Below are 20,320 nucleotides of genomic sequence, written 5' to 3' on the forward strand. Positions count from 1 at the left end.
GCTCTCCCTCCTTGGGGTTTGTTCCTGTGCCCTCCGCCCCGGCACTCAACCGCTCCAGTCGCCCTAGACACCAGGCACAATCAGCCCCTGCCCCTGCCTTTCCCCCCTCGCCGGCTGAGCACAGCCGCTCAGCCAGGGCCGCCCCAGCACCGGGCAGAGAGGGTCGGCGGGGCACGTGCGTGAGACACCCTGGTACAGACGTAGACGCGGGGTCCTAGGCAGGGATCGAATCCAGCAGCTCTGGCAGCAAGCCCCCGGTGGAAGCCGATGTTCTTGGCCGCCTGGGTGCCGGTGCTGGGTGTTATCGGTGGCATGGCCGGAGCGCTGCAGGCACAGCGCTGCAGTAAGCACCGAGGTGCCGGCCTCGCTGATTGTCTGTGCGCGGCAGAGCTCGCGCCATTCTGCACTGAGGGCACCGTCCCCCCCCACCAGCCCAGCCTTTCCCTAAAGGTGATCGCCCTGCCCCCCTGTGCTGGGCTTGGGGGAGACTGGGGGGGAGTCCACAGAGGGTCAAGGGGTTGTCGCGTTATTGCTGCGGTGACCCCAGAGGGGCAGGCGCGTGCCGGGCCCGTGGGGAGATGGCGTGGGTGGAAGGTGCCACGTGGACACTGCTGGCGCCTGAGATCGCCCCAGGGAGCAGGGCCAGCTCCCCCACCAGCTCCCGCCAACCGGCCCCACTCTCTGGGGGTGGGCTGGGGACCCTACAGTCCCTGGCCTCCCTGCTGACGCTGCCAAGGCGGGGGGGCAGTTAGCGCCAGTTGCCACCTGCCCACCAGTCACGGGGCTGAGACCCACAAACTCATCACCCGGGGCCAACCAGCCACCCTGGGGCAGAGAGAACAACGGGCAGCCCTGCCCCGCCGCTCCACGCGGTGCCCCGCTGGGCCCAGCCTCCCACGGCCCCTGCGCTTTCCTGCCACAGAGCCAGGGCTGGACGGGACCTCTGAGCAGAGCCCCTCCTGGGGGCCCTGGCGCTACGCTTGGGAACACGGCAGCATCTTTAGCTGGCCCCAGAAACGCCTGGCGTTAGCTAGCCCAGTGCACTGGGAGCATCGGGCAAAGCTTTAGACCCACGGAAAAAAAAACCTGGTAACCCTAGTGCGGGGCAGGGCGGCTGGGGGAGGGCTAGGCCCTAGGTGAAAGGGGGGCAGTTCCGGGGGGGAGTTTTTCAGGCAGCAGCAGGTGAACGGGGACCAGTGCAGGGGATGCAGGCCAGGGTGGGGGGGCCAGACAGGAAATGCCAGGAATCCCATTTCCCAGGACAGCTGATGCCTCTCGCGTCACCCACACCGAGGGCTCGGGCTCAGGCAAGCCTGGTATGTGACCCCACCAGACAGGCTGGTCACCGCTCCCTCCCTCCCTCCCTCCCCAGGGACAGCTGGGGCTGGTGTGCGTCTCTCAGGCGCCAGCCAAACCCCCAGCACGCCCAGCCCCGAAGAGGGGCCTCCCCCACCCTGTTCCAGGCTGCCAGGTTCCCTTACCTCTGGGAGGTGTGAGGAATCCTCTCCCCAGCCCGATACACAGGTGCCGGCTAGAACAGCAGTTGCAATCTCTCGCCTGGTCCAGCAGCTGGGCTGGCTGCATCTCAGCCTTTGTGCAGGCCAGAGCTAGTTAACCCCGCAGCTGCTGGATCAAACACTCAGTGAAAGCACCGGGCCGTGCAGAGTGCCCTGGGTGGTGGGAAACCGGGATTGGATCCCCCAAGTCACCCACCGGGCCAGCTCCATTTTCCCAGCCGGCGCTGCACACCTGGCTGGCCTGTGTATCGGGGGCACGTGAGCTGTTAATGCAGGGCCAAAACTTTCCCTGGCCTGGGCTGCGCTGGCTTCCTCGGTGGGAGGCGGGAGAGCGAGGGCAGCGTTTGGCGTGGGGCACGTCCCCCGGGGGGATGGGGAGCCCAGCAGGATGCAGGACGACGGGCAGCTTGGAAGCTGAGCGGACCTGCCCTGGGGCCACTCAACAGAGGCAGCCACTACAGACAGCTGCCCTTACAGACACGCAGGAAACGCTGCCCAGGCAGGAGGAGTGCCATGGGCCTTACCCAGGCCCACGCGTGGCCACCGTGTCTCCAGCAGGCTGGCCTGCGGGCCGGGGCGGGCGTTCTGCCTCAGGCCCTGGGCATCGGCGTCAGACACCTCGTACGGCTAGCAAGCCCCCAGCAGCTGCCCATGCACTGCATGCTGGGTGGGATGAAGGTGGGCATTCTGGTAACAGCTTTATGAGCCAACTGCGTGCCTCAGTTTCCCTAGGCACTCGGCGCTGTGTCACGCCACTGGGCGTCAGCGGGAAGGGGGGCTGGCAGAACGTCATGGGGCCTGTGGGAGGGGCCGTCAAGAGCGGACTAGAGCAGTGTGAGCCACCCACAGGCGCTGTGCAAAGGAATCAGCTGTAGACGCCTTGTTTTAGCGTGTGCGTACGTGTAGAGAGAGGTTTTCCCATTGCTGTTATGCTGGTGGCACAGCGCTCCAGTGTGGCAGACGTGAACTCCAGCTTGTTAGCGTCTCGAAGTAAACGCCTGCCTGAAACTCGTACTATTGAACCGCAAATGTCTTGCTGGCTTGTCTGGGTGTGCGAGTGAGGAATGGATGCGCAGGGCACGAGAAGACACCAACCTTAACTGCTCTGACAACAGGACGGGGAGTAGAGAGGCAGACTGAAGAAGGCTTAGCAACGACCCTAAAGTGCAGAAGGATCCACCCTGGGAACGAACAACGCCCAGAAAGAAGAGACCAGTCATGCAGTTCGCTGGTGACTAACAAGCACACTGACCCTGGCGCAGCATGACACCGCGAGACCCACAGCCTGACAGGAGAGGCAGCAAGTATCAAAGACGGGGTGAGAAAAGAACATGGAAACTTTGGGTCTCGTTCTGCAATTGTCATCTGGAGCATGGGATTCACGCGACCGACAGGGGCCCAGCTCCCTCCTCATGCCCAGTCTAGCTGGCCACTAGGCTGGTTCGAGCAACGCCTGAAAGGACTGGTCATTATATCACACCAGCTTGCAGAACTTCCTGGGTGTGACTGTGTGTGTGACTGCTTTTTGATATTCTCACATGTACAATAAACGCGGTGTGTTGCCTTGTCCCCGCTAGGTAAGATCCTGCTCGTCTTTTTTTTTAATAACACCAGCCTGTACGAGCAGAGCCCCAGTGACCAAACCTTAACGACTGGGGCAGCCAAGGGCAGGCGACTTCTTCCAGCGCTGCAGGGAGGCGAGTGAAAGCACCACAGCTGCAGCAAACGAGCGAGGTGTCCTGGGGCTGCTGCTGGGACCACGCACAGACGGAGGCAGCGAGAGAGACGCTGGACCCCCGAGAATCAGGGCCTGGGCTCCAAGTTAAGCTTCTCTTTCCCTTGCTAACCTGAGGACTTACTCTCTGGTCGCTTGTGTTGGAAGAGCTGCCCTGCCTCATTCAGAGCTGGGGAAACTGAGGCCCAGGGAGGGGGAGTGATTCGCCCAAAATCTCACACCATCTCCGTGGCGGAGCTGGGAAGATAATCCAGATCCGGGCTCTCACCACCAAGCCAGAAGCTCTGGGCTGGCAGGCCCCCAGGAGATTGCCTGGTCTCTCTGATCCCGGTGGCACAGCCTCAGCCTCCTGCACCGTCTTTCCCACCCCAGCCGTAACCCGGCCCTGCGGAACCGTGGATTGGGAGAACCATCCCCAAGCCCCAGCCTGGGTCAGGTCCAGCTCCAGGCTGGGGGAGTATCATGAACTCACAGGGTCTGTGCTATGCCCCAGGCGTGAACAGGCTCCTGGTAGATCCCCGTTAGCACCCTAGCCCCCCAGGGCCGCATGGCCGCCACGACTCAGGACTGGGCCTTCAGGCTCCAGCCGCGCATGTGCCCCACTGTGAGCTCTGACCAGCGGGTCGGACAGAGGTGGGGGCTGCTTCCAAGGGTCTTTACCCCTGCGCAAGGAGCAGCGTGCTTCGGGGACTTTGCAGCAACACTGGGCAGCCCGTCCTAACCAGTTGGCAGCCAGCCTCTGGCGTCAGGAGCTGAGCACGGGAAAGGCAAGCGGAGCACAGATGTCCCGGATTCTCTGCTTCCCTCTGCCCTCGCCGTGGCCTCCTGTTCCCAGCAACAACCTCGAGAACAGTCTACTCACACCTGGCTGCTCTGTCCCTGGCTCCAGCCATGCTGTGTTCGCGTGCCCAGGCTACACGGGCCTTAACGTCCCGGTCCGCGGGGTTCCCTGTGTCTCTTCTGCATCCTCCAGTCACAGGGGCAGGGTCTGGACAGCTCAGCTTAAAGATTCAGGCCTCCAGCCAGGCAGCTGCAGGAGTCCAACGCCACATGGGTGCATTGAGCGCACAGGGAAACTGAGGCACGCATGCGTCTCATACAGGTATCGCCAACACTCCCTCACTCAGCATGCGGGGGCGGGGGGTGGTTTGGTTCCCGTGCATCCCTGGCAAGTGGCTGCTAGCCTGAGTCACCCCCTCCCTGCAGGCCACTGTCAGTGTCCCCTCCCCCCATTGTTGTTTCAGAGGCACTTGGCCATGGGCTGGGGAACAGCTGACAATGCTGGCTGGACAGCTGGACCGCAGGCATGGCGCGCTTGGGGGTAGGAGGGGTGCGGGGGGATGTGGGGGGGGGACCGGCCACGGCCCAAAATAAACCTCCAGAGCTTGTCGAGCGCACACAGCAGCCGCCGGGCGGGGAGGGAGGCCGCCACCACCATGCGCTGCCTGGCTCTGCTTGTGGCCTTCGGCTCCCTCACAGGTAAGCCATGCCCAGCCTGCTGCCGGGGGGACGGGGCGGCCGGGCGTGGGGATGGGGAGATGGCAGCTAAAGCGAGGCAGTGAGCACGGAGTACTCTGTTCTGGGCTCAGCGGCCGGTGAATCAGGGCAGCTGAGGAGACCCCCCCTGTCCCCAGTTCCATCCCAGGCCTGGGGGGGTGTGGAGCAGCTTCCCCTTTCACAGCAGTCACTCCCCATCCCTTCCAGCTGGGTTTGGGGCGCAGCAGCAGCCCCTCTCGCCCTGCTGGCTGGTGTAGGGCAACGTGCCATTCTGCACAACCCAGGGCCGGCAGCTGTCTAGCGATTATGCAGATGTACAGCGCCTAGCACAGCAGGGCCCGGCTCCTGCCTGGGGCTACCAATAGCAGTAGCTGCCCGGTGAGCGGACCTGAGCGTCAGCAGCCTCATCCCAGTCCCTGCAGCACCAGCTGCCTGTACCCACTCCCAGCCCTGAACAGCCGGGGGGGGGGGGGGGGGGCCGCGAGTCCTGCAGCGTGACACGCCTGCCGGGATCCTGCTCACTCCACTGGGATGTCACACACCACCATGCCCCACCAGCGCGGGGCACCACCCTTCCTCCATTTCACCCTGCCGGTCATGGGGCAGCCACCCCCCGTCTATTTCACCCTGCTGCCCCCACCCTCTCTCTTTGAGGCTGGGGCAAAGGGGGAACTGACCAGGGCTCCTTCTGCTTTGAAAGCAGTAACTCCTGAGGCCACAAAACAATCAGAGGCAGGCATTATTGCTACAGTGGGGCCAGCTGCTGCGTATGCCTGTTAGCAGTGGCTGTGAGCCCAGAGAAGCCAGGGCCGCGTGGGCGCACACGCACAGACACCCAGGCGCGAGCGTGGAACACGCCCACGCACAGGGAGGCTAGCCCGTTGCCAGCGCAAAAACCCCAACACGCTCTCCAAGGCCCCTTCTTTCCTCTGGCCCGGCTGCTTTCCAGCAAGCACAGCGGCGGTTTTGCTAATTGAGGACATTCGTGAGCACTTTAAGCTTCCCCCAGAGGCGTCGCGTTTAGCGTTGACTGGCCTGGCATTGCACGTTCATAATTGAATAACGCCGGGGACTGTTAAAACAAGTCAATGAGCTAACGATCGGGGCAGCCGACAGGGATCGATCCCGGGCCGGCGCTGGCAAGCCACAGTGCAGCTGGGTTTAACGCATGTTGCCTGTGGGGGGCAAGCCACGTTTGTGCCTCCTGGGGTCCCTGTGTCAGGACCACCTGCATGGAGAGGGATGAACGGGATGTTGCTGTGACCCCAGACGCCTGCAGGGCTTCCATCTCCAGAGTGCTCAGCACCCAGCTGCAGGTCATGGGCAGGATTTGAACCCAAGCCCGTCAGCTCCAAAGCACAGCACGCAGCCGCTCGCGCTCAAGAAGTCACTCCATTACCGCTCAGCCGTAGTAGGCTTTTAACCTCGGTGTGGACAGCCCCCCCCTCCCCCCCCGCAGCGGTCCCATCCCCCACTCGAGAAGCTTGTGACACTTCCATTTGCCTGGCGGCAGTTCAAATCCCGCGCGGGTTAGCGGCGGCAGAAAGCTGCTCCTGTTTAGTGCCTGTCCGGTGCCCCGGTGTGAATCCAGTTCGACGGGTCTCAGCCCCACAGCACAACACCCCGCAGCCTGTGTGCTACGTGGGCACCCACCCAATACAAAGACCCGTCCCCCCCCAGCTGCCCACTTTGGGTCTCGCTGGAGGGGCCCCAGACACCGAGCGCCCTCTCGAAGGGGCCGACTAATGGAGCGGTGTAGGGGGCGCTTGCCCTGGCCCAGGCTGGACCGGCCCTGGGCTCTCAGGGCAGGCACCTGGCACCATGCGGATGGGCCGACTGCGCACAGTTCTCGAGGGAAGCGCCCGGCCGCCCCTCCGCGGGGCTGGCACAGCCCCCGGCTGGGAGTGGGGTGGTGCCCGCTTCCCTCAGGGCCCGGCTGTGTCCTGCTTTCAGCCGTGTGGTGCCGGAACCAGGAGGAGCAGCTGCTCAAGGACCTGATGACTAACTACAACCGCAACCTGCGCCCAGCCCAGTGGGAGGGCGACATCATAAACGTCACGCTGAAGCTGACCCTCACCAACCTCATCTCCCTGGTAAGCTGAGCCCCCACCTCCCCCCGGCTCCCTGCCAGCCCCCAGCAGCCAGCTGCGGCGCGGCGCCACCCAGTGTTGGGGGGCGGAGGGGTGGGGGGAGAGGCGCGTGGCCAGGCAGGAGAGTGTTAAAAGGCAGCTGGCTTCACCCAGGCCACTGAGCCGGGCCCTTCCCTACCTTTAGCCCTGAGCAGGCCAGATTGCGCCTGGCCCCTGCCCGAAACCAGGAGGGAAACTGAGGCAGGGGGCTGCTTCAATCAGGTGTGGAGGGCAGGGACGGCTGCTCCCCCTGTTAGGCCTAGCCTGAGGGGCAGAGACCTGAGTGCAGGCGGCCCCTTCTCCTTAGGGCACTGATGGGGCAGTGATGGGGCAGGGGGGTGGAGGAGGTCACAGGGCAGTGATGGGGCGGGGGGGTGGAGGAGGGCACTGGGCAGTGATGGGGCGGGGGGGTGGACGAGGGCATGGGGCAGTGAATGCATATGGAGCTGGGTTCCTGGCAGCCTCACATTTTCAGTGCGGGCATTGCCTGGTTGTGCCCCGTGGCCGCGTGGTTGCTGGTGGCTTTCCCTGGGGGCGGGGAGGGCTGGGATGCTGCTCAGGGTGCCCCTGGGATGCCCCACACGCTGCTGCACGGTGGAAGACCCTGGGAGGTAATTCCTCAGGGCTCCGTGCACCCACGGGAGCCGCCCAGCCGCCAGCTTGCAGGAGGGAAGCTGTTGGGGTGAGGGAGGGCGGGGTGGGGCGGTAACATGGCGGTAATCGCACAGCCCCCCCTCTCCTTTCTTTCTGGGTCGCAGAATGAGCGGGAAGAGACCCTCACCACCAACATCTGGATTGAGATGGTAAGGCAGCCCTCTGCCGCCCCACCGCCCTGCCGCGCCTGCAGCCCCTGGGCTAGGGCAAGCCCAGCCCTCATCCTGGCTTGGACGCCGATGTGCCGGGGCCAGAGACTCGCCGAGAGAGAGGATTGTTCAGAGCTTGGCTTCGTAGCCAGACCCCGCTTTGGCTGAGATCAGCCGCAGGGGCAGAGCCGCTGTGGTCACCCCCTGGCAGGCACCCTGGGGCAGTCAGTGATCTCTGGTCCCAGAACAAGTCACAGAGCCACCCTAGCAGGTCCCAGCCCGAGCGTGCCTGTTCCCTGCAGGCCATGCCCCAGGGCGATGTGGTATTGGGGTGGGGGGTGGCCAGAGATGCTCATTGCATAACAAGAGACTGACCCTGCTCTGCCCGGCCCCTCTGATCCAGAAATGGTGCGATTACCGGCTGCAGTGGGACCCTGACGAATACCACGACATCCAGCTACTGCGGGTGCCCTCCACCGAGGTGTGGCTGCCGGACATCGTCCTGGAGAACAAGTGAGTGGCTGGAGGGCAGGGGGCAGCATGAAGCCGGTGAGGGCAGGGGGAGCTCACCCCAGGGTCTGATGGGGCATGAAGCTGGGCTCCCTGCTCCCCAGGGAGCTCAGAGGGCAATTAAACCCACCTCGTCCCGTCCAAGCCGAATTTCCCTGGGGGCTCCCAGCCACCGTCGCACCGCCCGCAGGGCGCTGTTGTGGGGGTGGAGCTGCCTGAACTGGCTCAGCTGATCCATTGCTGCTCAGACAGAAAGGCTGGCACGGGGTATTCGAGGGGCATCGGACGCAGCCCATCTCCTTGGCCACGGGCAGCTGCCACGGCTGCAGCAGAAACTGACCTTGTTCAGTCCTCCCTCTGCCAGGACACACCTCTTGAGGCTCAATTCCCTGCCGGGTCCGGGTCTGTGGCTACCCCCCCAGCAATGTCACAGTCAGCAGCGATCCCTCACGCACCCAGCACTGCAGACAGAGCCCTACCACGTGGGCAAAAGGGGAGGTCTCCGTTAGAGGCAGCAGTAGGAGGCTTTTATCTCCTGTGGGCTGCAGCCAATAGGCTGCGCTGTGAGCCCAACCACGAGCAGTTCTGATTCCGCCCAGCAGAGGGCAGTGGCGGTGCCCTCTTCCCCACGGTCACATGCTGTCCATATGGGGCTCTTGGGGGTTTATAGCCCATAGGTGGGCACTGGCTGGGTGTCCGGGGGGCGTTTGGGGCTCGCCTTGCTGGGTGCTCCTCTGCGGGCCTGGGACAGTTCCAGTCCCGCGGGCAGTGGCCGGCCCACATCGTGAACCACGGGCAGGGAGGGAGGGAGCTCCTGGCTGGCCTGAGCTGCCCCTCTCGTTCCCGCAGCATGGACGGGGTGTTTGAGATCACGCTCTACTGCAACACGCTGCTGGATTCCAACGGCTGCCTCCTCTGGATGCCGCCCGCCATCTACCGCACCTCCTGCGCCATCTTCGTCACCTACTTCCCCTTCGACTGGCAGAACTGCTCCATGGTGTTCCAGTGAGTGCAGCCGTCCCCGGCCGCCTGGCCGCCCCCGAGCCGTGGCTGGGAAGGGGCTGGGCGGAGAGATGGGGCTGTCCCCCGGACGCAGGCAGATCACGGGGCACTCACGCAGCTCTCCTGCCAGGCAGGTGGCTCGTAGCGCCCTTGGCCTGGCCAGCTCACGGCCTCGGGGCCCATCATATCACACCCAACTGCGACCCTCTGCGGCTCCCACAGCCTGAGCGAGAGGCAGGTGGCGCTGGGTGTGCTCTGCAGCCGCCGCCAGGGCGGTTATCACCACACGAGCCCTGTAGGTCTCCGATCTAGCAACAAACGCCTGCAAACCAAAGAAATTCAGGGCCCCCCCCTGCACTGGGCCCATCTCACACAGCCCTGCGGGGCTCCCTGCTTTATCAGACGTCCCGTCCCCTCCTGAGACAGACTAAGCCGGCCCAGTGAGAGTGTGACATTAAGCCAGCAAAATGCCTGTGCTCAACACTTTCCCACCTGCCCGCAAATAAATCCTCTCGCCTCCCTCTGCAGGCGGACCCAGGTAGATGTTGTTATTGGGGGCGGGCGGGGTCACCTGCATAGAACCCTCCAGTCAGACCCAGGGCGGTGCTGCATCAGGGCAGGAGACTCCCCGGGTGGGTTCAATGGCAGGATCGGGGCCTACGTGAAAACTCTTCCCCCGCCTGTGCCCGTGCGCCTGTCGGCTGGCTGGACCCCAGGCTGCCCTGCCCTAGACCCAGGCGAGGCCGGCGGCTGCAATGGCGCTGCAGGACCAGCCTTAACCCCAAGCTGGTGAGGTGCCGGAGCCGTAGGGCGTAGACCAGGCAGCCCAGATGCTGCCTCGCTCCACAAGGATGGGAGAGCCGAGACCGCAGCCCTTCGTACGTCTGGCTAGCACGCCGGCCCCAGGAGCAGCTGGGATCTGGCTGGGTTTGAGCGTCGCTGTTTGCATGAGCATGTCCAACCTTAGCCACGCATGTCCTCTCCCCCCATTCCTGCCACCCAGGTCCCAGACCTACAGCGCCAACGAAATTAACCTGCTCCTGACGGTGGAAGAGGGGCAGACCATTGAATGGATCGTCATCGACCCCGAAGCTTTCACAGGTAATGCCTTGCTTCTCCCCTCGCTCCCCCAGACGGCTTCCCTGGCCCAGCGGGGCATGCATACCAGTCGTGGGTCTGGCAATCTTCCAGCTGTTGGCAAGTGGAGGAAATGTCAGTGCCAGAAAGGGCTGCGCCATAAATCGCTGAGGAGCCTGGTGGCTGGAAGAATGGCTTAGCATGATGCAGGCACACAGTAGAGCAGGATCCCAGGCACCCAACTGGTCCCTCCCACCGCCCGGCGTGGGATCAAGTCATTTGTAGAGAGAAGGATGTTCACCGGGATGATAGGCGGGACTGCTAGTATGTCTGTTGTTAAGATTTCCTGACACTTCCCCTTACGAGACCTTGTTTTCATTTGTCCATCATCTGTGCCAACCCTTGGGCTGAGATCTTCCATGCCACGTGTCTACCTCGTGCTGAATTGTTTGGGAAAACCTCAGCCGAAGTCGTTCAGCTGGGTCTGAGAACGAGGCCAGGGACAAATACGTTGTTTTGCCCATATTCAATTCCGGGGACCTCGGCTTTGAACAGCTCGCGTGCCCCCCTGCTTTGGAGCAGCTCCTCACGCTGACCAGACGGCACCTGAGCCATCCGCACAGAGCAACTGAGCGTGCTCCATTGGGGGGCTGCTGGCTGGGGTGGGGCTGGGCACAGGAGCTTAGAGCAGGGAGCCTGTCCGCACTGCTAAGCCATCTGATTCAAATGCAGAGGGGGCAAAAGCCAGGCCGGGAGCAGGGAAAGGAGCAGACGGGGGAAACAAGCTAGTGAGCCTGGGACGAGGGGGTAGAAATTGTGCCTGGCTGGGCAGGGGGACTGGGGCTGGGGACAGGGAAGGCTGGGACTGGCTGGCAAGGAAACTAGGACTGGGTGTGGGAAATTGGGACTCAGATGAGAAGCTTGGAAGAGGGACGAGGCCTGGCTGGCCGAGGAGCTCGCAGAGCGGAAACTGGCCCTGGGACAAGCCCACGTTGGAGGGGAAGGAGTGAAGTTTAGGGGAACGGGCAGACGAGACCACTGGAGCACGCTTCCCTCCGGAGCCGAGAACTGAGTCCAAGCCGCCTGAATCTCCCCATCCCTCAGTTGTCAGCCAATATGTGGGAAAGCGACCGGCAGACTCCACCGCGGCCAGGCCGCCTGGCGGATGCTCTCCGTTATTCTCGTAGCTCAGACGGCCGGGGGCGGCCCTGCTGATTTCCAGTTTGCTTTTTCAATGACCTAGGCAACGACCCCCCCGAAACCTCCATTAAAAGAACCCTGCCAAGGTGAGGCCGTCAAGCCCTCCAAGGTGAGGAACAGCCAGAATGAAGGTTGTCTGGGCAACCCGAATTCAGCCTTCTCCTGTGCCTGCCTTAAGACAGCCGTTAATTACATGGCCACACGCTGTTTCCCACAGGACTCCAGCCTCAGTCAGTGTCTAGGATGGACCTGCTCTGGGGATGAGCCAGGGTTGGGTACTGAAGGAGGCTGTTTTCTGCCAGGACGCCTGCCCCATTTGGTACAGGGGTTGGCAGGGGTGTCGGGAATGAAGCAGAAAGGTTGTACAGGGAATTCCTTGTTCTGGCATTTCCTGACGTATGAGCGCTGGACTTTGCAACGGGTCCTGTTCGCGTCATGCAGTTCGTGGGCGAGCGGGATAAACGCCTTGCTCCCGGCACCCCGGCTTGGCCCAAGAAGGGGGAGGCCGCTTTCGATGTGATGCTTTTGGGGGCATTCAGGAAAGTTGTTCAGGATCCGGGCCCCAGCACCACACAAATCACAGCGATCGGAGAGCAAAGCCACTGGAGAAGGCACTGGGAATGCCAGGGCTGGTTGCACTGTTCCAGGTCCTTCCCGTGTTGGCTGGACACGCTTCCAGTTCAGCTTGTGTAGCTAGTATTTGGAACAGGAGTTGCTAGCCCTTGCGTGCCCAGCACCATGCCATGGGTCTCCCCTGCCCAGAGGGTTATTAGCAGCTGTCACCATCACACAGGTACTTAGGTGAACAGTCAAACTCTGAGAGAGAGCAGAGATTTGTTTTTCTAACCCCTGTTTTCAGGCTTTCTGCCTGCAAACCGCTCCCGGGAGCTGATTGATTTGGGGAAATGGAGCTGTCACGGGCAGACAATGACGTTTTCCATCACCTTTTAATTGCATCTTGAAGGAACAAAATGCTTTTTGGGCGGTGAGATTTATTCTTGCATTACCAGGCTGAGCCGGATATTTAGATTGGTTTAAAAAAAAATTTTTTTTTTCTATTGCTCCTGCAGCTGACAGAAAAACAAGAAACCTTAATAAGGCATCACGCTCGGCTTCTCCCGGCGGCCGGGCCGCGGGTGGGAGAGCCGACAGAGCCTCATCCGAACCCCCTGTGCCGACTAGCCTCCATGGGAGCTGGCGATGCTTGACCCCGCATGCAGGATCGGGCCCCTGGGAGCCAGGCCCCTCAAAACGGGGTGTGTTAAGCTGGTAGCTGTATGTGTCCAGCCGTTGCAGTGCTGGGCTCCCAGCTACCGCTGTAAATCTTCTCCCAGTTCCAAAGCCCCTTTTCCTGGATCTTTATTTTGTCCCTCCGTGGGAAGCCCCCAGCAAAGAATTTCTCTTCCTCCATATCTATGGGGCATTGTCTCGGGCTCCCTCCCCTAGCGTGGTCTGCCTAGAGCCGGGGTTGCAGCAGGCGCAGGGTGAATGGTTCGAGGAGGGCTCCCCCGGCACAGACAGAATGTCAATAGTTGCTCAGCTGGCCTTGTCACTCTCGGCATTGTGCCGGGCGCCAGGCAGAGCCGCGGCAAACAGCAGCAGACTCACCGCAGAGACCTCGGCCCTCCCGCCCCCCCCTGTTCCCAAAGATGCCCGCAAATGCCGGTGGAGAACTGGCAGCCTGGTGCCGTGCCGGCTCCACCCAGGGTTCCCCCTTCCCATCTATCCTCCTGCCACTGAAGAAACCGGTGAAGAGCATCGCCCCCACCGCAATGGGGGCAAGAGGCAAAGGGGTCACTGGACGAGTTCCTTTCCCCCCAGGGGTGGGGCCTGCTGCTCCGTGGGGGAGTCAGGGCCCAAAGTCGACTCCCCAGGGGGGGCTGGGCCTGGGTGGTTGCCGTCACTGTACCGTGGCGTGTCCCCCACAGAGAACGGGGAGTGGGCAATCAAGCACCGGCCGGCCAAGAAGATCGTGAACGCGGATCGCTTCACCCCGGACGACCTGGGTTACCAACAGGTCGTCTTCTACCTGATCATCCAGAGGAAGCCGCTCTTCTACGTCATCAACATCATCGTACCCTGCGTGCTCATCTCCTCCGTGGCCGTGCTCGTGTATTTCCTGCCCGCCAAAGGTAGGGCTGGTGCCACGGTGCCCGTGGGCCACAGGGGAGGCCTGGGCTACGCTCCAGCGTTAGGGGGACGTGAGGCAGCTTCTATCGCGCCGATTCTGGCAGCGTCTGCACCGCTGCCCTGCTCTCTAAGGGCCCTGCTACCCCGCCAGCACAACTCCACCTCCGCCAGAGGCGTGGGGCCGATGGCGGCGTAGTTAGGGCGGCGCGGCGCCCGGGCAGACGCTGTGGATTACTTACGTCGGCTGTTGGCTGCAGCCCAGGCTTCCCGTTCCCTGCTCCCGAGCTGGGCTGCACCCGCTGGGCTCCCCGCTCGGAGATGGGCTGCTCCCACGGGGTCCTGGTTCCCGGATCCCAGCTCCCGCTCCCCCGAAGGCTCCCGGTTTCCTTCTCCCCACCGGGAGCACAGTGGGAAGCGGGGAGCCCAGGAGGGGGCAGCCCCCAGGCTCCCGGCGGAGCTGCTTGCGGATCTTGAGTTGGTGGAAGTGCCCATGGTGTGGACACGCACCACCGACAGAAGGGCAGCGCGGACATGAACTGCCTCAGTAAATCACGGCTGTACGTCAACCTAGCATAGGCCAGCTTCAGTTTTTAGTGGAGACAGGCCCCTAGTTAGCTCCCCTGCCACTGAGCCAGATCGAGCCTCTGGAACGGGGACAATCCACAGCTCTCGGAGCAGGAAGGAGATGGGGTCAGACCCGGTCCAGTGCCCACGCGGTGTGACGGGTGGCAATGGGGCCACCCTGCTGCCCTCGCTCTTTGGGGAGTTCTTTGGGGATGGCTGCAATGAGTCAAAACAATTACAGCCCACGCTCCCCCCCGACCCCCTGAAACTTGCACGGAGATGGGCTTAAATGTGAACAAGATTGGTTCCTCCCTCCATCGCCTGCCCAGGTATTTCACCTCCCCTCCAGGAAGCATGAGTCTCTCCCGTCGGGATGGACAATGGCTGACAGCAGAGAATTCTTCCCCGGGGTGTCTGGCAGCCGGGTCTCGCCCATGTGCTCAGGGTCTAACTGATGGCCAGATTTGGGATCAGGCAGGAATTTCCCCCCAGGGCAGGTTGGCAGAGACCCTGGGGGGGTTTCACTTCCCTCTGCAGAGCGGGGCCCAGGTCACTTGCTGGTTTGCACTAGAACCAGGTGGATTCTCTGTCCCTTGGAGTCTTTCAATCAACCTGAGGACTTCCAGAGCTCAGCCAGAGGTTATGGGGCTAGCCCAGGGGTGGGTGAGGCTCTGTGGCCTGCTGTGTGCAGGAGGTCAGACTAGACGATCCCAATGGGGCCAGTCTCGGAGACGCTGTCGGGGGCCGGCCTCCGCTCGGCTCCGATTTCGCCTGTCTGGGAAGGGCTCCTTGGAGTGTCAGAACCACTTTCCCCAGACAGCATGCCCCAGGCGTGGGGATCCCAGGAGCACACGGCGCGTCACCCAGCAATCAGCGGCTCGCATGGGGGCAGGCTGCTGGATGCTCCTTGCTCCCAGCTCTCTGCTCTAACCACTAGGAAGGAAGGCTCCTCACGGGCTCTGGTGTGCGGAGTAGAGCAAAGCCCTTCCCAGAGAGCGGCCAGCAGCAGGGTGCAGGGGTCAGTGCTGGGGGATCTTGGTGCAGACACGAGCTAATCTCTTGCTTTCTGCATCCCGGCAGCGGGCGGCCAGAAATGCACGGTCTCCATCAATGTCCTCCTGGCCCAGACAGTCTTCCTCTTCCTGATCGCACAGAAGGTGCCCGAGACCTCGGACGCCATGCCTCTCATTGGCAAGTAAGTGATGCGCCCCGAGGCCTGCCAGCCTGTATCCAGCGGGGCCAAATCCGCCAGGTGCCTTGCCCCCCACAATCCCAGCCGAGACTATTCACCTAGCCTCAGAGGGCAGAATGAGCGGAGTTAAGGCCCTGTTCCAAGGGACATACCAGGAATGCGCAGAGCCAGCAGGGCTGGGGGATTGGGAATTCAGAGCGAGCGTCAGGCTACTCAGCGTGGAGGGAAGAGGGCGTCTCCGAGGCCTGTGGAATCGTGGCCGTGCTGCTCCTAGCTTCCCTTCCCCCTAATGCAAGCACGAGGGCAAGAATTAATAGAACTGCCTAGTGGCCTCTCTGCACGGCCCATGGTTAATCTGCGGAACTCACCCCTGCAGGGTGGTGCCGAGGCAAACAGCATAGCGAGACTCGGGCGCACGCTCTGGTAGCTAGGATGGAGCTCGGAGCACCATCCTTCTTCACGTTTTGAACGGAAACGGATCCCGCAGCTGGGAATTTGGAGGGAGATTCTCCCATGCAGCAATGCTGCACTGACCGGCGCATTACAGGAGATGTCTGCTGCTGCGGACGGGACAGCAGATTAGATGGGCCATTGGGGAGTTCTGTCCGGGCTCTCTTCGTCTCCTACGTACGTTCGGGCTGCAGGGTCCACTGCGGCGGAGCAAGAGACACGGGTGGTTCCCATGCCCCGATCCCAGCCAGCCCTTGGCTTTGCCCTAGGCTCTGCCTCGCCACAAGCCACATGGCTAGTGAAGCGGGGCCGGGGGGCAGTGGGCCCAGTGAACAGCGACGGAGGAGGTCCCATCTCTCCTCCAGATACCTGACGTTTCTCCTGGTGGTGACGGTGGTGATCGTGGCGAACGCCGTCATCGTGCTGAACGTGTCGCTGAGGACGCCCAACACGCACTCCATGGCGCAGAAAGTGCGGCAGGTAGGACGGGCCCCACTCCCCCCACCTCGGTGCCGGCTCTGAGGGGGAGCCGCCTACTCCCTCCTGCGCCAGTCACTGCCCCCGGGAAAGCACAGCTCTCAGCTGACTTCGGGGGGCAGGGGGGAGGGCAAAGGCCAATCCACTGAGCCGCCAAGCCATTTCCCAGAATGAAGAGCCCCAGAGACTTGGACAGATGGGCCCGACCCCTGGTGCCGTGGGGCGCGCTGCTCCACAAGGGCGTGTCCAGGCGCTGGAGATGTGGGGCCTGGCGCCAGCGTCTCATTGCCCTGGCAGTGCCAGAGCTGCGTGCTCAGCGCCCAGATCCAACCGCGTCTCCGCACCGCTTTGCACAGGCCCAAACGAAGGCATGGCGGTGGGGTTGGGGGGGCAGGGCCATGGGGCTGGAACCGGGCCCCAAAACACCAAGGACCGGCCCCGGCTCACATCCCAACAGCCCCATCCCAACAGACAGGGCCCCCCCGTGCGCTGAGTGTGACGTCACTAGCACCCCCACCCCCCCCAGTGTGAGCGTGGCAGTCCCCCCCAGCTCCCTGCCATGCGTGACAATGCCGGCTCCTCCCCGCTCTGTCCCCAGATCTGCCTGCGGCGGCTGCCCCGCTTCCTGGGGATGCACATGCGCCGCAGCGACGCGGCCGCCCGCCCGCTGATGGCACGGCGCCGGAGCTCCCTGGGGCTGATGGTGAAGGCCGACGAGTACGTGCTGTGGAAGGCCCGGACCGAGCTGGTCTTCGAGAAGCAGAAGGAGAGGGACGGGCTGATGAAGGCCGTGCTGGAGAAGATCGGTGCGTGGCTGCTCCGCGCGGGGGGCCGATGGAGGAGAATCTCACGGCGGGGGCAGCCGGGGCCTGAGGTCCTTAGCACAGGTGCCTCCACCCCATAGAGGCAGATCATGCAGAACAGGGGGGTCCTTCCCCTGGCAGCTTCAGCAACAAGGACCGAAGGGCCCCAAACTCCACCGACAGGGGCCGCGGCAGGGCCAGGCTGGGTGTTGCGGGGAGCTCGTTTGCCAGCCCGGCTGCTACCCGGCTCGGGGGCCAAGCAGAGACCATGGCTCCCCTGGGTCTTCCACCGGCAGGGAATCCTCCCCTAAGTGCAGCCCCCCCCCAGCCTTTCGGAACGGGGGTGGGGTAGTGCTGACTGGCCTGGTACCGGGGGTGAGGGTGTCACCACAGACGCCAAGCACCAGGAGCCAGGCTGCGGGGGAGAGGAGAGTCAATAGCCCCCATTGCTCCGGCATCCAGGCCCGATGCAAACGCGGGCGGCAAACAGGGCGAGGTGAGCGGCGCCAGCCCGGCCCCGGTCTGGGCGAATCATCGACGCAAGCAAAATTCAGGCCTCGGCTCTTTCCTCCCGGGAGGTGTGTGACTAGGCAACTGAGTCACGTGGCGCTGCTCCGGCTCCCAGCCGCCGTGGGCTTTCCAGCAGGGAGGGCCAAACGTGGCATCGCTTGTGCCAACCCGTGGAAACGCCCCGGAGCACCAGGCTAGTCGTGAACCACTGTGCACCGCTCAGCCTGCTCTGCGGGGCCTGGGCTTTGCAAAGGGCCGGGTGCCTCCGAGGTGCAGGAGGACAGTGGAGACTGCGTGCAGAGGCGTCCCGGTGTCGCCCTGGCCTTCGAGACAGCCGGCTGTCCGGTGCTAGCCCCTCTCCTCTTCTTCCTCGTCTCTAGGGAAAGGCCTGGAGAACGGGTGCCCCCAGGGTCTCTGTCACAGCTTGGTGCAGGCCGGGCCCGAGATCCAGGCCTGCGTGGACGCCTGCAACCACATTGCCAAGACCATGCAGGAGCAGAACGCCTTCGACAACGTGAGTGCTGGCCCGAGCTGGGGGCGCCGGGCGGGACCAGGAACAGAGAGGCTCAGTCTGAGGGGAGCCGAGGAAGGAGAAGCAAATTGGGGAGCAAGATGGAAAGGGACGCAAGGGGGGCGGGGAGGCAGGGAGGAGAGAAGGGGCCGTGTTTAGCCGCAGAGGGCAAGTGGGTGCAGTTCAGTGGTGGCAACAGCAAGAGCCTGGAGCGTCTGTGTCTCTCCGCCGCAGGAGAACGAGGAGTGGATCCTGGTGGGGAGGGTCATCGACCGGGTCTGCTTCTTGGTCATGGCCTCCCTCTTCGTGCTGGGGACGGTCAGCATCTTCCTGATGGGCCATTTCAACCAGGCGCCAGCAGTGCCCTTTCCCGGGGACCCCAAGCGCTACCTGCCGTAGCGCCCCGCACGGGCTGGGCGAGCCCAGGACGTCTGCACGAGGCCCCTGCCAGCGGGGCTGCGGAGAGCCTCCTGCCACAGCTATGCCACGGGTCGGCGGGGGTCCCCTGGGTGGGCCGTTCCCGCGCCGGGGGCTCCCACAAAGCTGCCGTGTCCCAGGCGCGGTTCCCAGCGCTGCTCTGGGGCGCTGCGGCCAGAGGCGTCTGCAGCCGGGGTGACCCGGCCCGTGGGGAGGAGACGGCCCCGAACGGGACAGTCCGGAGTTTCCCCGAGCCGGCGCTGCAGCCAGCTCCAGACCTCTCGCTCGCCTTGTTTACATGGAAAGGGCAACTGAGCTGCAGGCTCTGTCTGAATGTGGGCCCCCAATGCTACAGCCGGAGTAGCTCAGTGGGGTGGGCGATGGCCAGGGGAGTGGGGCAGGGCGCACGGGGGTTTGGCAGGAGATCTGGGGCGGCCGCGTGCATTTCATGTGAGCCAGGCGTGTGAGTAAACACCACTGCCTTTCCAACCGGCTCCTGGTCGTCTTTGCTGGCAGCAGGGAAAGGCACTGGGGGTGGGGAGGAGAGACGGGCCCTTCTCCAGTGGGGGCTGCGGCCCCTCTGCTGGCCATGACTTCCCCGAACTAGCCGGGGAGCAGGAAGTGGGGTGGAGGAGGCTGCCCCGCTGCTGCTGAGCCCCCAGCGACGCCAGAGCCCGGATCGGCTCTCCCCAGCCGTGGGTTTCCTGTGCCATCAGGGTGAGCAGCTCACACCCAGAGCACCCGCAAGCCGGCCACGCCGCGGTCCCTGCGGTGCTGGCCTCGCTGGCTGAGCTCTGGCGTTAGTGGATTCATTCCTACTTTGCATGGCAGCTCTGGCCAGCCCGTTCCTCCTCGGCCGGACATTAACCCTCTCTCTGCCTGGCCCCGACGCCGAGGGGTTAGTGCTTGGAGCTGCACGGGCCACGGGCTGATCTGCGCGTGCAGTGCAGCGGGCGTGGGAACCCGCGGCCGCTCCGCCCCTGCCATGCTCGGACAGCCTGCAAGCGTTGGCAGGTGACGGAAGGAGGCCACCACGACCTCTGATGCCCAGGAGCGACTGCGCCAGGAGGACCGACTTCCCAAGACACTCCCCACACATCCATTTCCAACTCCCCACTCGCCAGCCGCGGCCCCGGCCGGTTCTCAGCCTGCTCCGGGGGGCCCAGAAAGGCGCTTGCCAAGACGCCAGTGCTGCCGCTGCTCCGCTCTCACACACCGCGTTCAGGGGCTCCCACGCTGGGGAGGTGGGCAGAGCCCGGGCTGGGGTGGTCCCGGCTGGGGCTGGGCTCAGGGGGTCCATAATGCCCCACGGGGCCTTCAGCCGTGCCATGCCCAGGCACAAGGGGGCAGGGGCAGAAAGGGGCTGAAGTCTCAACCTGGCGGACTAATTTTCAGGGCAGAGCCGGTGAAGCCCTTTCACTGCCCTGATCTGCGACCAGAGCCAAGTCCTCCTCCCTGACGCCCTCCGCGTGGGGCCGGTAGCAGCCACACAAAGACCCCCAGCAGGGGACGCCCCCATGGCACTGGAGGGGGACTCGGCAGAAAGAAAAGCCACCTGCCATTTGCTGCACCTCCCGTCCTGGGTGCGAGCGAGCCCCAGCGTCCAGCGTGGACAGCGGCAACAGGCCCTCGCGGGCGGCCCCGCAAATCAGCCTGGGCCAGAGCCAAATCCACATTCTGGGGAGACAGCTCAGTTCGGTGTTGGGGGGGGGGGGTGGAGAGCAGGGGTTGCTTTTCCCTGGTCCGTTGGGGAAGGGGCCTACAACTATCCGGGGCAGTCAGCCCTAGGACGGTGG

The 20,320-nt window shown here is 63.7% G+C and overlaps 1 protein-coding gene across 1 annotated transcript; it reads left to right on the top strand.

The window, feature by feature from the left end:
* Nucleotides 1-4,688: 4,688 nt before the first annotated feature.
* CHRNG (cholinergic receptor nicotinic gamma subunit) lies at nucleotides 4,689-18,578 on the top strand. Its single transcript, XM_067561041.1, has 12 exons — nucleotides 4,689-4,731; nucleotides 6,703-6,842; nucleotides 7,637-7,681; nucleotides 8,085-8,194; nucleotides 9,041-9,196; nucleotides 10,197-10,294; nucleotides 13,399-13,602; nucleotides 15,245-15,359; nucleotides 16,172-16,286; nucleotides 16,882-17,089; nucleotides 17,977-18,110; nucleotides 18,342-18,578. The coding sequence occupies exons 1-12, from the start codon at nucleotides 4,689-4,691 to the stop codon at nucleotides 18,504-18,506; spliced, it is 1,533 nt and encodes a 510-aa protein (XP_067417142.1). The 3' UTR covers nucleotides 18,507-18,578.
* Nucleotides 18,579-20,320: the final 1,742 nt, after the last annotated feature.

This window comes from Emydura macquarii, unplaced genomic scaffold (genome assembly GCF_026122565.2).
Source record: "Emydura macquarii macquarii isolate MOO-44397 ecotype Brisbane River unplaced genomic scaffold, CSIRO-AGI_Emac_v2 contig_2365, whole genome shotgun sequence".
In the NCBI taxonomy this organism is placed as follows: Eukaryota; Metazoa; Chordata; order Testudines; family Chelidae; genus Emydura; species Emydura macquarii.

Excerpts from the sequence above, each read along its gene's own strand:
- CHRNG (XM_067561041.1), top strand. The coding sequence starts at position 4,689 with ATGCGCTGCCTGGCTCTGCTTGTGGCCTTCGGCTCCCTCACAG. Across the intron at positions 9,197-10,196 it reads AACTGCTCCATGGTGTTCCA|GTCCCAGACCTACAGCGCCA; the intron begins GTGAGTGCAGCC and ends CCTGCCACCCAG. Across the intron at positions 17,090-17,976 it reads GGCCGTGCTGGAGAAGATCG|GGAAAGGCCTGGAGAACGGG; the intron begins GTGCGTGGCTGC and ends CCTCGTCTCTAG.